General features: G+C 39.5%; 2 protein-coding genes across 4 annotated transcripts; both read right to left on the minus strand.

Moving 5' to 3' along the window:
* Nucleotides 1–478: 478 nt before the first annotated feature.
* LOC111873127 (zinc finger protein 260) lies at nucleotides 479–2,604 on the minus strand. The gene has a single exon (XM_023867562.2). The coding sequence runs from the start codon at nucleotides 2,187–2,189 to the stop codon at nucleotides 936–938; it is 1,254 nt and encodes a 417-aa protein (XP_023723330.1). The 5' UTR covers nucleotides 2,190–2,604; the 3' UTR covers nucleotides 479–935.
* A 3,636-nt stretch (nucleotides 2,605–6,240) lies between these two features.
* On the minus strand, nucleotides 6,241–10,819 carry LOC111873141 (protein odd-skipped). 3 transcript variants are annotated; one of them, XM_023867588.2, is made up of 2 exons: nucleotides 8,857–10,819; nucleotides 6,241–8,392 (listed from the first exon to the last, which is right to left on the minus strand). In XM_023867588.2, exon 2 carries the CDS (start codon nucleotides 8,317–8,319, stop codon nucleotides 6,817–6,819), a length of 1,503 nt encoding a protein of 500 aa, XP_023723356.1. In that variant the 5' UTR covers nucleotides 8,320–8,392; nucleotides 8,857–10,819; the 3' UTR covers nucleotides 6,241–6,816. The 3 variants fall into 3 exon arrangements, with proteins under 3 accessions (XP_023723356.1, XP_023723358.1, XP_023723357.1); XM_023867590.2 differs by lacking the exon at nucleotides 8,857–10,819 and adding an exon at nucleotides 8,512–8,822; XM_023867589.2 differs by lacking the exon at nucleotides 8,857–10,819 and adding an exon at nucleotides 8,480–8,822.
* Between the last annotated feature and the right edge of the window lie 1,208 nt (nucleotides 10,820–12,027).

A 12,027-nucleotide genomic window follows, 5' to 3' on the forward strand; every position in this document is an offset into this window, starting at 1 on the left:
AGAGAAGAAAGCAAAATACTCATAATGCAGTCAGTTCATTAACTGTCTTCAAGTCCACAGTCTAGCATTGCTGTTTATTCTTTGCTTATTCCCACAATTTGACTATTAAAATTACAGAAATAAATAAAAATTCCTGTTCACCTTATTTTGTATGTGATGTCTACAAGCGCTGTGAGCACATAAGCAATAATTTCTTTTACCACTGATTGGTATGCACTGCAAAGGAACAAAATTTGGTACATAAGCAAAAAGTAAAGTAAAGCTGTCCCTGTACCAGGCCATGAAGGCCCATACGGTTGTGAAATGTTGAAGGTCCCACATTATCTAGACAATCGGCTCAAAGATGGTGGTGAGGTTGTCAGCCTTACACGCCGGCTGCGCTTTACTCCCCAGGAAAATTATTATTTAATTCTTGGTACTCATTTCTGTTAGAGGCTGAGTAAACCCCAGGGCCTAGTGTGGCTGGAAGGATTAGGTCAACTGAAAAAAATCCAATGACCTCATCAGGATTTGAACCCGCGACCTTCCAGCTTGAGTATTATATTTTCTTGAACAAACTACCGTCATCATTGAAATTAATAGGCATGGTTCCTTTGCAAACTGACTGACTGACACTAAATTCTTTATATTCAATAACTAACCAGATTAAATTAGTACATATCTGTACATACAAGTGACAATGGGCCTTGACTGCTTAAATATAATGAATTTACATATTCAATATTACAGCAGATGTTAGAGGAATTGAAATTTTTACAAGTATTAAAGATAATCTGAAATATACATTACAAGGGAAAAATACCTACCTCCATGCTACATTCCGAATGTTTCAGTATGTATTAATCAATTCACTTTTATGGGATTGCTTAACTTTGCAATACACTTTCTAACAGAGTAGTCACCAATATGGAGAAGCTTCATGATCACTGCTGTGTTCAAGACGATAAGATAGGAAGGGTAACACCTCCAGGCATGAGTGTAACACCTGTTATACCAGAGGGAGAAGCCAGAGATCCCAGTGGCCCTATGCCTTGTTGATTGCTACCTACTCCATTTTGTGTTGCTTTCTGACCCATAAGCTCTGCACGCAGACGTTTTGCAATGTGACTTTGGGCATGTTTGCGTAGGTGATCTTTACGGTAGAAACCTTTCCCACACTCTGTGCAGACCTGTGTTTTGTCACCTGAATGGATCACAAAGTGGCGTGATAGGTGTTCATTGCGCTTAAATGCCTTGAAGCAGACAGAGCAGGTATATGGGCGCTCTGAGTTATGACCCTGTTTGTGCCTGTCAAGATGTTCTTTGCGTTTCAGGCCTGCTCCACAGATGTTGCACACAAAACGACGCTCCAGACGATGAACTACCAAATGTTGCTCTAATAGCTCTCTCTCTGGGTATGCCATATGGCATTCAGGACAACAGTATAGTGTTGAGCCATCCAATGCTGTTGTAAGACGGACCTCACCTGGCCTGGGCCGTGGCGGACGTGGAATGTATGGCTTCTTTTTATATTTTCTCTTTTTCTTCTTTTTTGTCAACAATATGCCATCTTCTTCACGTTTTATCCCTGAACCTGAAGTAGGCATTGGAATGGCAGACAGCTCAGTAGTTGCTGTTGTTGAGAACTTGAGGAAATGATGGAGTGTTAGAGGAAGAGTTGAGGCAGACAACTGAGACAGGTACTCAGCAACAGTGGATCCTGGTGGACCAGCTAAACTTTGCCAAGTGGCAGGTGATTGGATCATTGCTGCAATGGAATATGAAGGTTTGCAATCCAGCTGAGGCACACTGCTACCAAAGAACCCATCACTGGTGTGGGTTTCCTTTTCTGTCATGGTTGAAGCATCGACTTTCTGAGGCATGAGGCTATGCATGTTATAGGGCTGTCGAACTTCACTGTTCCTCTGTGATGTACCTCCAGAATATGTGTGCACACAAGAGTTCTCCTGTTGATTTGCTGTCCTTGTGTCATTTGGTTGTGACTTTGCATCTAGAGGAGTGTTAAATTGAGTAGACTGAGAATTCGCACCTGTGCAATGGTAATGCACACTGCCGCTGCCCATAACAACCACGCTTTCACCACTGTTGCTTGCAACATATTGTTGCTGTTGCTGTTGTTGCTGGACGGGAGCAACTTCCTCATGATGGTAAGACTGCTGCGTTCCACCTACATACTGTGGGACATTCATATTTCTTGAATCATTATTTTATGAACATATATAAAGCAGTGCAACTTAATTCTTGGTAACAATATTCGCATATTAAATTGGTTTATTCCCAGTTGCCGAAAAAGCGATTCATGGTGAAGAATGATACTCGTATACGCCATATTATAACAGTCAGTTTATTACTTCCGACAATTATATTGGCTACACCCAAATTTAAGAATTAAAACTCTATATTGCTCACGTCAACCGAAGACCGCTGCCAAATTTTGTGGGTATAAACACGCCCAGTTTGACAACTGATCGTAAAATTCGTGTAACGCTTTCTACAATGTTTTTGTTTTCTTCCCGCCATCTTGTAAGAGACAGAAGAAGTTAATTGCACCGAAGATGTGCGATGATAAAAATGTATCGCCTTACAAATTCACGATGTTGTTATACTGTATATCAGAATTGTTCAAAATTTATCATCATGTAATAAACCTGCAATTATCTACATCCCATAGTTTCAAGCATACACTACGGATTGGAGGGGTGGAACAAGCGTTGACCAATCGCATGATGCCAATAGGAGGCACATTTATCGGCGCATTGCTTGAAAATAATACTACAACGAACAGATAAAGCCGGGCATACTATATACTTATAAATTAGAATTGTTGCCATTTTCCCGATTCCGGTGCAAAAATGTAATTCAGAACTTATCAATAATTTAGCCTACTTTAAATTCAATACTAACGGAAATACTACTTTCTTCACACTGAAACTTTCATAAATATATTGGGCTAACGAACTCGCACATGTCGAGAAGTTGTTTTCTCTTCAATATCAACTTTCCAACTGTCCTAGTATGTATACTCTTGTACCTGATTTATCCTAAATTGGGCTACATTTTACCTAGTATTCTAATTACATAACTCCTATTTCATGATTTATTTTCATAATTACAACATATTTCAAATATGAAAACAGAGAGATCTCCTTCCTTTTCAACGGTGTTAACTATTCAAACTGCCTTAACTTAATTCATATTTCCTTTAGAACTGCACTTCAAGGCATGACCATGTATGGCCTGGTTTACTATCATAAAACAAACGAGTAGACTTCTGGAATGTGGCATCATGCTATCATGACCACAAAGTGACACATACAAGAAGACCACATTCTTCAGTCATCACTAAGAGAATCTCAGATCCCACAGAATTCTTCGTATTTAAAAATCACAGGCTATCTGGCAAGTACCTACAGTCATTCATATACGTCAGTTACTCTAGATCCCCTTAACTTACAAACCTCCTGTTCTATGTACTAATAACAAATGTTTGCTTAATCAATTGGTATTGGATTTAAAAAAAAAATAGTAAACTGACACATTCAACTGTTTCCAATACAGACTTTAATTATTAATACATAAGCAACACTGGGATGTGTAGTCCATAAAGATTGCAGCCTATAAACAACAATTTTTTTTTTTCAAAATTATTTCACAAGTTGAAACATACCAATGACATTCACACAGGAAAGTAAGCACTCTGTAGACAAGAGAGGAAAAGCATAATAACATTTACAATATGTCAGTCGGAGTGTTTTGTACTATCTCAAGGAATTTTTATACGTCACTGTATATATTATCACTGGTAAGACTACATTCCGAGACTCAACCCTCTTGTAATCCATAATCTGCTGCCCAGCCATGCTGGCTAAATAAAGGAGACTCGGTAGTTTTGGTATAAAGCAGATATACATAATATTGCATTGCATGCAAGGGATTGCTTCCTTTCCCTTTAGACAAAACTGATGTATTTGTGGGCAAGGATAAATTGGCACCATGATGGCAGGATTGTACATTTCCCTTTTGGCTGACATTTTCTGTTTTAGTTCTAACATGACTCACATATTTTGCCTCTATAAAAATTCAACCATCAAAATGTCCACTTTCTCTCCAGTCCAACTTGTGACGCATACATTGTTCATTAAACAGCTTAAAACCAGATCTTAAGCTCTAGAAATGATGGCCTCTTACTAACATTTACTAAAAAATAATACTTTTAACCTAGAGGGGAAAACTATCATATTCAGAAAAGTGCATTGGTAATAGCAATGCAACATGAACATGCATTTTCCCTCCAGAAAAAAATAAATTACATATTCTCTTCGAAGGTCATGATAGTTCTAAAAAATGTTCCATGAGTATTTGTATCCTCTTCTCTGTATAGGTGAGACATGAGGTAACCTGAATACATTATCTTGGCTTTAAAAAATGCTATTTGCATTTACAACTTCTGCTGACAAAAAAATATAACCACACTAGGCCTACTGCACTATAAAATGGCACAATGTAACTTAAAAAAAATCACTTACAAAACTAATTAGGTAATCTTTCACAACCAACATTCCAAAAAAAATCACTTCAATATTATACTGGACTGTCCTGTAAAGACTTCTGGGGTAACTTTATCATACCCTTATTACTTACTTAAAATTGTTCATATTACCTTCATACACTATAAATTGATTAATGTCCCTTTCTTCTTCACCGGAAATCCATATTTCACTAAGGAGTGGCCACTGGCCAACTAATATCTCACCTGCTCCTGTAATCCAAAATGATGCAGTATGCATGTACAACATACTGTCGACAAATATCACCACAGAGCTTTCCCTTGTGTTTCTGCAGCAGATGCCCACTGTACAAGATCAACTTGCTAGTTTGAATCATACTGATTTTTGAAATCCTTCTGTTTCAGCAAACACTGCAACTGCCATCTTCAGGGTAAATGTCATGAATAGGAAAAGCAATGGTATGTATACATCTGAGCAAAGGAGAAAGTGATTGTTTAGAGAGGTGTCTTGGTTGCTAGCCAATACAATGGATTCTGCAGCTTCGAACGAAGAGAAAAAGAAAGTAAACTCACTCTGTATTCATCTTCTTAGTTAATGTTAGTTGCATGGTGATTACTTTTATGCCAGACAATAGCTAGAGATGCAGGATTTGAAGTTCTCACAGCAAAGGTTACTAGCAATACTATTTTCTGGGACATAAATGCTATGTACTCTGTTGACAGTCAACGGACATTTTGGAGGAACATATTGCCTTCATCTTCCTGGTCGAATAAACCGAGCAAAATGCCAGAATGAACGCAGGTGTCAAGCCTGCTGTATGTGGCAGCTATGGATCCTTTAATGATTCAAGACAGGACACCACAAAGACCATTAATGGTACTGAATTTAACAAAATATAAACCACAGTAAACATCCACAAACACTGTCCCTACATCATCTGGGGGAGGAAGAAAAATGTAGTTATAACTGTACTTCATTATGTAAATGAAGGCAAATGGGGGAGTGGAGATACAGCTCCACCGTTCTTGACCATGGCACTAGATGGCAGTGAGCGGCCAGCTTCACACCGCTGGTACCCACTGGACAGAAGGCTGGGTGGGCCCCAGAACCAGTCTGGACAATATGGAGAAAAGAATTATCTCTTGCCCTCTGCCTGGTCATCCAGCCAACAACAGCCTCATCACTGTACTGAGCTAACCTGGCTCAATCACAGAAGCCATTAAAATAATAAGACACCAAACAGCACTAACCATAAAGACAAACAGGTATTCATCATATGCCAGTTCAAAAAATGAAATTCATTTTAATGTGCTCCAATGATTTGGACTGATATCAATCAATAGCAACTGCCTTAATCCAAATTGCTTGCTAGCTGATTAGGAGGGGAGTAGAGCATTGTGAGGGTTCTGAGATGTCGAGGCTCCCACATTTTCTAGACAATCAGCTCACAGATGGAAGTAAGGTTGTCAGCCTTACGTGCCGACCACCCTTTACCCCCCCAGAATGATTCCTGGTACTCATTTCTGTTAGGGGCTGAGTTGGCCTCAGGGCCATAGTCCAGCTGGAAGGATCAGGTCAACTGAAAAATTCCAGCTCATCGGGACTTGAACCCGCAACCTTCTAACTTGCAGCATAGTGCCTCAATCAACTATACTACCACGTGTCCCAGAGGATATTATGTTTTATGCAATTTCACCCTCTGTTAACTCCTTTTTAGATACAACTGCCATATAAATCAAGGACTATGTGTACAGACTGGGTAAAGTCTGAAGTGAAACTGCTTCTTCTGTTCCCTCCCACCTCCATGAACCAGCCCAGTGGCTAGTATCGAGGTCACTATGTTAAACAACCACTACTTATCTTCCCTCATGAGACCTAAATATTCCATTGCTCTTTTCTTATCCATTACATTAACCTTGAAGATGGTAACTGCAATGTTTGCCAAAACGTTCAAGGTCTTTAACAATCAACATTAAATGTTATACCCATCACTTGACTTTGACATATTCCAGTTCGTCTTTAAGAGCTTTCACTATTATCTGCAGACATTTTTTATCATTGAAACACACTTTTCTGTCAATTTCCACAAGACACTAGCATAAAGAAATCTGACTTTCCTGTCTTTGATTATTTTTATATTACAATACCTAATCATGCATCAACTTCAAATGTGAAGTCTGCTGCTACTGCTAGCTACGCTGTGGCAAAGCATAAATGTTCAGAACGCATCCTTGGCTGCGGATACGAACGCCAGGAGATCCGAGTTAAGGAGGCTGGGAACATTGGCATAGTTCCCATTGGCCGCCATTCAGGAGAGTAATGGCGGAGGTGGTGGTTGCTCTGCGGAGACGGTGGCCACTTGATGCTGCTGTGGAGTAGGGGGATGCTGGGGTTGTGGCGCATGCTGACTCAGCTCTGCCTTCACCCTACGAGCAATATGACTGCGTGTATGCTTACGTAGGTGGTCCTTGCGGTAGAATCCCTTCCCACACTCGGTGCACACATGACGTTTCTCTCCGGAGTGAATCACAAAATGCAGGGTCAGTTGTTCCTTTCGTTTAAATGCTTTAAGACAAACTGTGCACACATACGGCCTTTCCGGGTTGTGGCTTTGCTTATGGCGTGTTAGATGATCCTTTCGCTTGAGGCCTGCCCCACAGATGTCACACACAAAGCGGCGCTCCAATGTGTGTCCTAACAAATGTTGTTCCAGTAACTCTTTTTCTGGATATGCCATGTGACATTCAGGGCAACAATACAAAGTTGAGCCATCTAAAGCGGTTGTGAGGCGAATCTCACCTGGTTTTGGTCGAGGCTTCTTTTCCTTGCTTGCCTTCTTCTTTTTCTTCTTCTTTGCAACACCAGGCACTCCAGGAGCGCCCCCTACCACACCAGGTGTTGTTGTACTGGCAACCCCAATGGCAGGACCACCCCCAACATTGACCGCCATCTCCGTTTCTTTCTTGATGTTTTCAGCAGAGTACTTGAGGAAGTGATGGAGGCTAAGTGGAAGAGTGGAGGCTGGCAGGTGGGACAGGTAGTCAGCCACAGTAGATCCCGGGGCAGCCAAACTCTGCCAGGTGGCAGGCATGGTAGCTGTAGTCTGGGTAGCATGATGATGTTGGTGGTGATGGTGATGAAGTGCCATAGAGCCACTGTACTCAGCCTCATTGGATCCTGGTCTTCCTCCATCATCCTTTTCACCACCTGCTTCCTCACGTTTCATGTCCTTTTCCTTCTCTGCAGCTGCTGCTGCTGCAGCAACAGCAGCGTTCTCCCGCATCATGGCTGCACATAAGTCCTGCGGTTGCATGTCACTCACATGATACACTCCACGCTTGTTGCCTTGCTGCTGACCGTCCTGTATGGATGGTGATGAGGTAGGTCGGCTTTGCTGTTGTTGTTGCTGCTGTTGCTGTTGTTGTTGTTGAACTGCTCCTGCCTGGCTGTACGGGATGCCAACATTCCCACTATAATGATGAGTTCCTGTCAAATTGGTTCCTGGATGGTATTTGGAGGAGTTTGGATTCATCATATTGATCTGAGGCTGGCCTCCACCACCAGGAGGATTGTTCCCACCATCTCCTCGGTTATACTTGCCCATGTTTACTGGCATCCCAATAGGGGGATGATGCTGATTAAAATGAGCTGGTCCAGGACTAGTGTGATAACGAGCTCCTGCCCCTCCTCCATCGCCAACTGCCTGTGGTGGCAGGCCCCCTCCACTCCCATCATGAGTGAATTTTGCAGCAAACTGATGAATGGTGGGTATGGATGCTGGGAAGTGACCTCCAAATGGTGAGAAATTCATACTTGCAATTCGTTAATTCTAAGATGTCTTGTATTTCTTGAAGGAGCCTGTAAATTAATCTCCACCACTAAACCTGAAACAGACATTGCACATCATGTCGAAGATTGAAATTATGGGGAATCACAACATTAATAAATAACCGAAGCAACATCCTACACACATTTCATTATGATTTTATATTTTATGTCTCACTGCATTATTCCAGTCCGGTTTTGGCGGCTCTAATCCATTTCATATACTAATGTAATGCGAATTATTCTTGTAATGTTATCATTCGTTTATTTCCGCTTTCATTTGCATGCCACAGAAGTACCACTGTTCGATAATGCTACAAATTTCCAGTAATATATTTTTCGACAGGCGTCCATGGCCCGCGCATTAGGGGTACAAGATGGGTTCACAATGGACCTCTTTCGAAATATAGTGCCGAAATCTAGTGATGACTCCCTCTAGCAGAGCCGGCATGTAATCACTAGGAACACATTCTAAAACACAAGTGAAGTACGTAGGCAGGTTAAAGGAAGCACAGGTACTTACTGCTTCAAGTTTTGTTGTTCTCATTACGTTTTATTTCCCATAAATAAGCGTCTTTGACAGAAAATATAAACACCTGCTGTGCGGAGCGATGCTCGTTTGTTCTAACGCTTCCATGTTTTCCTGACCTCTATACACAGTTTACCTAACTACAACATCAACGGATCCAAGGAAGCGGTAAAATTAAACTAAAAGTTAAAACTGAATTCTTATCCACCTCCGCACGGATTTATGATAAAGGAACGTCCTTTTACAATGCTTTACACTGTGACATACTGATTAGGTTCACAACCTTTTACAGTTATTGTTCAAAAGACCCAGGTTTAGTTATTTTTTGCTTCAGTATACAGAAATGACTTAGAGACTAAGCCCATAATAGGAATCACTTTATAGCCATAAGTTAATTTATCGCTCTAAGAATTCGTCGTTTCTCATGTCTATCCTTCTTCATGAATAAATTAATCACAAATGTCAGATAACATCCATAATATTCACATACTTCACCACAACATGACTATGTATTTTCAAGTTGGATTTGTGGTTCCCATAGCTGTAGGTATGAATAGTACATTGTCATGTAGCCCAATGAAATTCAACCGAAGATCCGAAGTAACATGTCACTTCAATTTTCATGATTGAAAAGTGAAATCAGAAACCAGCATGAAGCAGAATGCAAGCAGAGCACTCTGCTACATTCCTCTAAAATGTTGGTCAACTTCCATTGGTCTATGTAGTTCAACAATTCAGGCAACAGAATTCTTCCTCTGAATTTCCAAGAATATGCAAAGAACCTTGGTACATTTCTTCTAATACATCTAATAGCATGACATTTCTGTTTACCACTAATTCTCTGCAAGTGAGCTGTTATTAAGGCATGGTGTTTCCAGTGTTTAATCTGTTTTAAGATTGCAACTCCACCTTGGACCATGATGTATACTTCTAATTTCCATCACCACTTTGGAGATTACACAAACTGATTCTACAGTGCTGGAAAATGTCATTACCAAGAAGGTAATAATAATGATACTGAGCAACAGATATTCATATTAAATTTAATTTCATTGTTTCAGTTCAATCATTGATACATATACAAGTATCAAAACACTGATCTACTTACTGTCTTTAGGTTATATAACAAACACTGAAGCTTTCAGCATGCATATTCTAAGCTGTGGTGGCTGGTCATTTCACCATGGTTCCAGCCAGAATTCCAGGTCATAAAAGCTCTTATGAAAATAAATAGGAATAAATACTTAGTTCTTTCATGATTCAAAGCTTATTTTATAGATAGATCTGTAAGACATTCTACACTTTATATTAATTTATTACAAAAGTTCACAATATGAGACAGTAATGCAAAAATAAACAAACCTTCTCAAACCTTCTATTTATGTAGCGAATCATTAAAATTATGTTACATTTAAAATTTTGCAGCAACGTTTGGTCATATACATAGAAGTTTGACTTTTATGGTTTTAGTTTGAAAGTTCTTTCCAAACTTAATTACAGATAAATGACTGAAAACCTGCATTTACTTGAAATACAAGTTTGAAGGACGATATTTCTTTACAGACAACAGGCTGATTCCATTTCAACTGGAATCAATTCAGGAAATAAATAATATAAGTAGAAGAATTTTAAATGGAATATGAATCATGCCCACATTGTGTATTAAACTTTAACTGGATACAGCAAAAAGAATCTGAGAGCTCCCTTCCATTGAGTTCTCATACCTGATTACAGTTATGAAACTCCTGATCTCAGAGGCTGTTTTCACAGTGTCTGTGTACGACTTCAAATACTTAGGTATGCAAGACATATCTCACTTGATATGTTACACTATACTGGCAAAAAGAACCTTCCAAATGACCCTAGGACTTTATCCAAAGCTCCTTTTCACAGATAGACTTGAAAGGATTCTGACAATGGTGTATATTGTACTTCTTTTGGCTTATTTTGGAATTCATCCATCATCTGGTATGTAAAAGACGAAAGACCACGACGTTTCGGAGACTGGATCTGTCTCCGTCTTCAGGTGGGTAGGGAAGGATAAACCTACTCAGTTGGGCCCGTTAGAAAGAGCTAGTCTCAATCACTGGACCCAACTGAGTAGAGATATTGGGTTTTCGGACTTTATCCATCGTCCTGGTTTTTAAGATAACTAAGAAAAAACATGTTTTGGAAACTGGATCAATCCAGTGATTGATGCTAGCTCTTTCTAAGACACAACATAATAGGTGTTTTCCCTCACCTCAGGACGGAAACAGATCCAGTTTCCAAAATGTCATGCTTTTTTCTGTTATCTTAAAAACCAGAACGATGAATAAAGTCCGAAAACCCAATATCTCTACTCAGTTGGGTCCAGTGATTGAGACTAGCTCTTTCTAACGGGCCCAACTGAGTAGGTTTATCCTTCCCTACCCACCTGAAGACGGAAACAGATCCAGTCTCCGAAACGTGATGGCCTTTTGTCTTTTACATACCAGACGATAGATGAAGTCCAAAATAAGCCAGAAGTACGCCTTTTTACAGTGTCGAATCAACAAGCTGTTTTAGTATTTAAAACTTATATTACTTGTTTTTATAATAATGCTTCGGAAATAAGTATGATTATTTGTTAATTAAAATTCTATATCACTTTAAACAATCTCCACAAAATATCTGAGTTTGCGGTTACTGAAAAATGAGAGCCCTATCTACGGATATATCTATGTCTCATTATCACAGTAATGTCCTACAAATCACAAACCAAATGAACACAAGTTATTATACCCTCCAAAACCTATGACATTCCATGAATGATTCGCATTAATTTTGTACAGAATATGAGAAACAAAAACAGAAATTTTATGCAAGCATATCCTTCTTTTAATGCAAAGTTTCATAGCACCAGTTTTTGATCAAACTGCATTTTGGTTTCAAAATACTGAAAATAAACCTTAGCTTAATAACTGTTATCCTTCTAGTCTGATAACGCAACTTTTGGAACGAAATCAACATGAATACGAGAACAGTTGAAAGAACAGAACACTTACCCCCAGCAAGTATTCAAAAAACCATACACTGGAAGAAAAACATACATTGCAGATTTCATGATGATGATGTCACATAGAAAATCATGAGAGAGCAGCTGTACATAATAACTGCAGAATGTAGGAGATAAATCTTCAAAGA

Source organism: Cryptotermes secundus, unplaced genomic scaffold, assembly GCF_002891405.2.
Source record: "Cryptotermes secundus unplaced genomic scaffold, Csec_1.0 scaffold246, whole genome shotgun sequence".
NCBI classification, from domain to species: domain Eukaryota; kingdom Metazoa; phylum Arthropoda; class Insecta; order Blattodea; family Kalotermitidae; genus Cryptotermes; species Cryptotermes secundus.

What these genes read in the sequence shown, in the direction of transcription:
- LOC111873127 (XM_023867562.2), bottom strand. Translation starts at nt 2,189, where the DNA reads ATGAATGTCCCACAGTATGTAGGTGGAACGCAGCAGTCTTACCATCAT.
- LOC111873141 (XM_023867588.2), bottom strand. Translation starts at nt 8,319, where the DNA reads ATGAATTTCTCACCATTTGGAGGTCACTTCCCAGCATCCATACCCACC.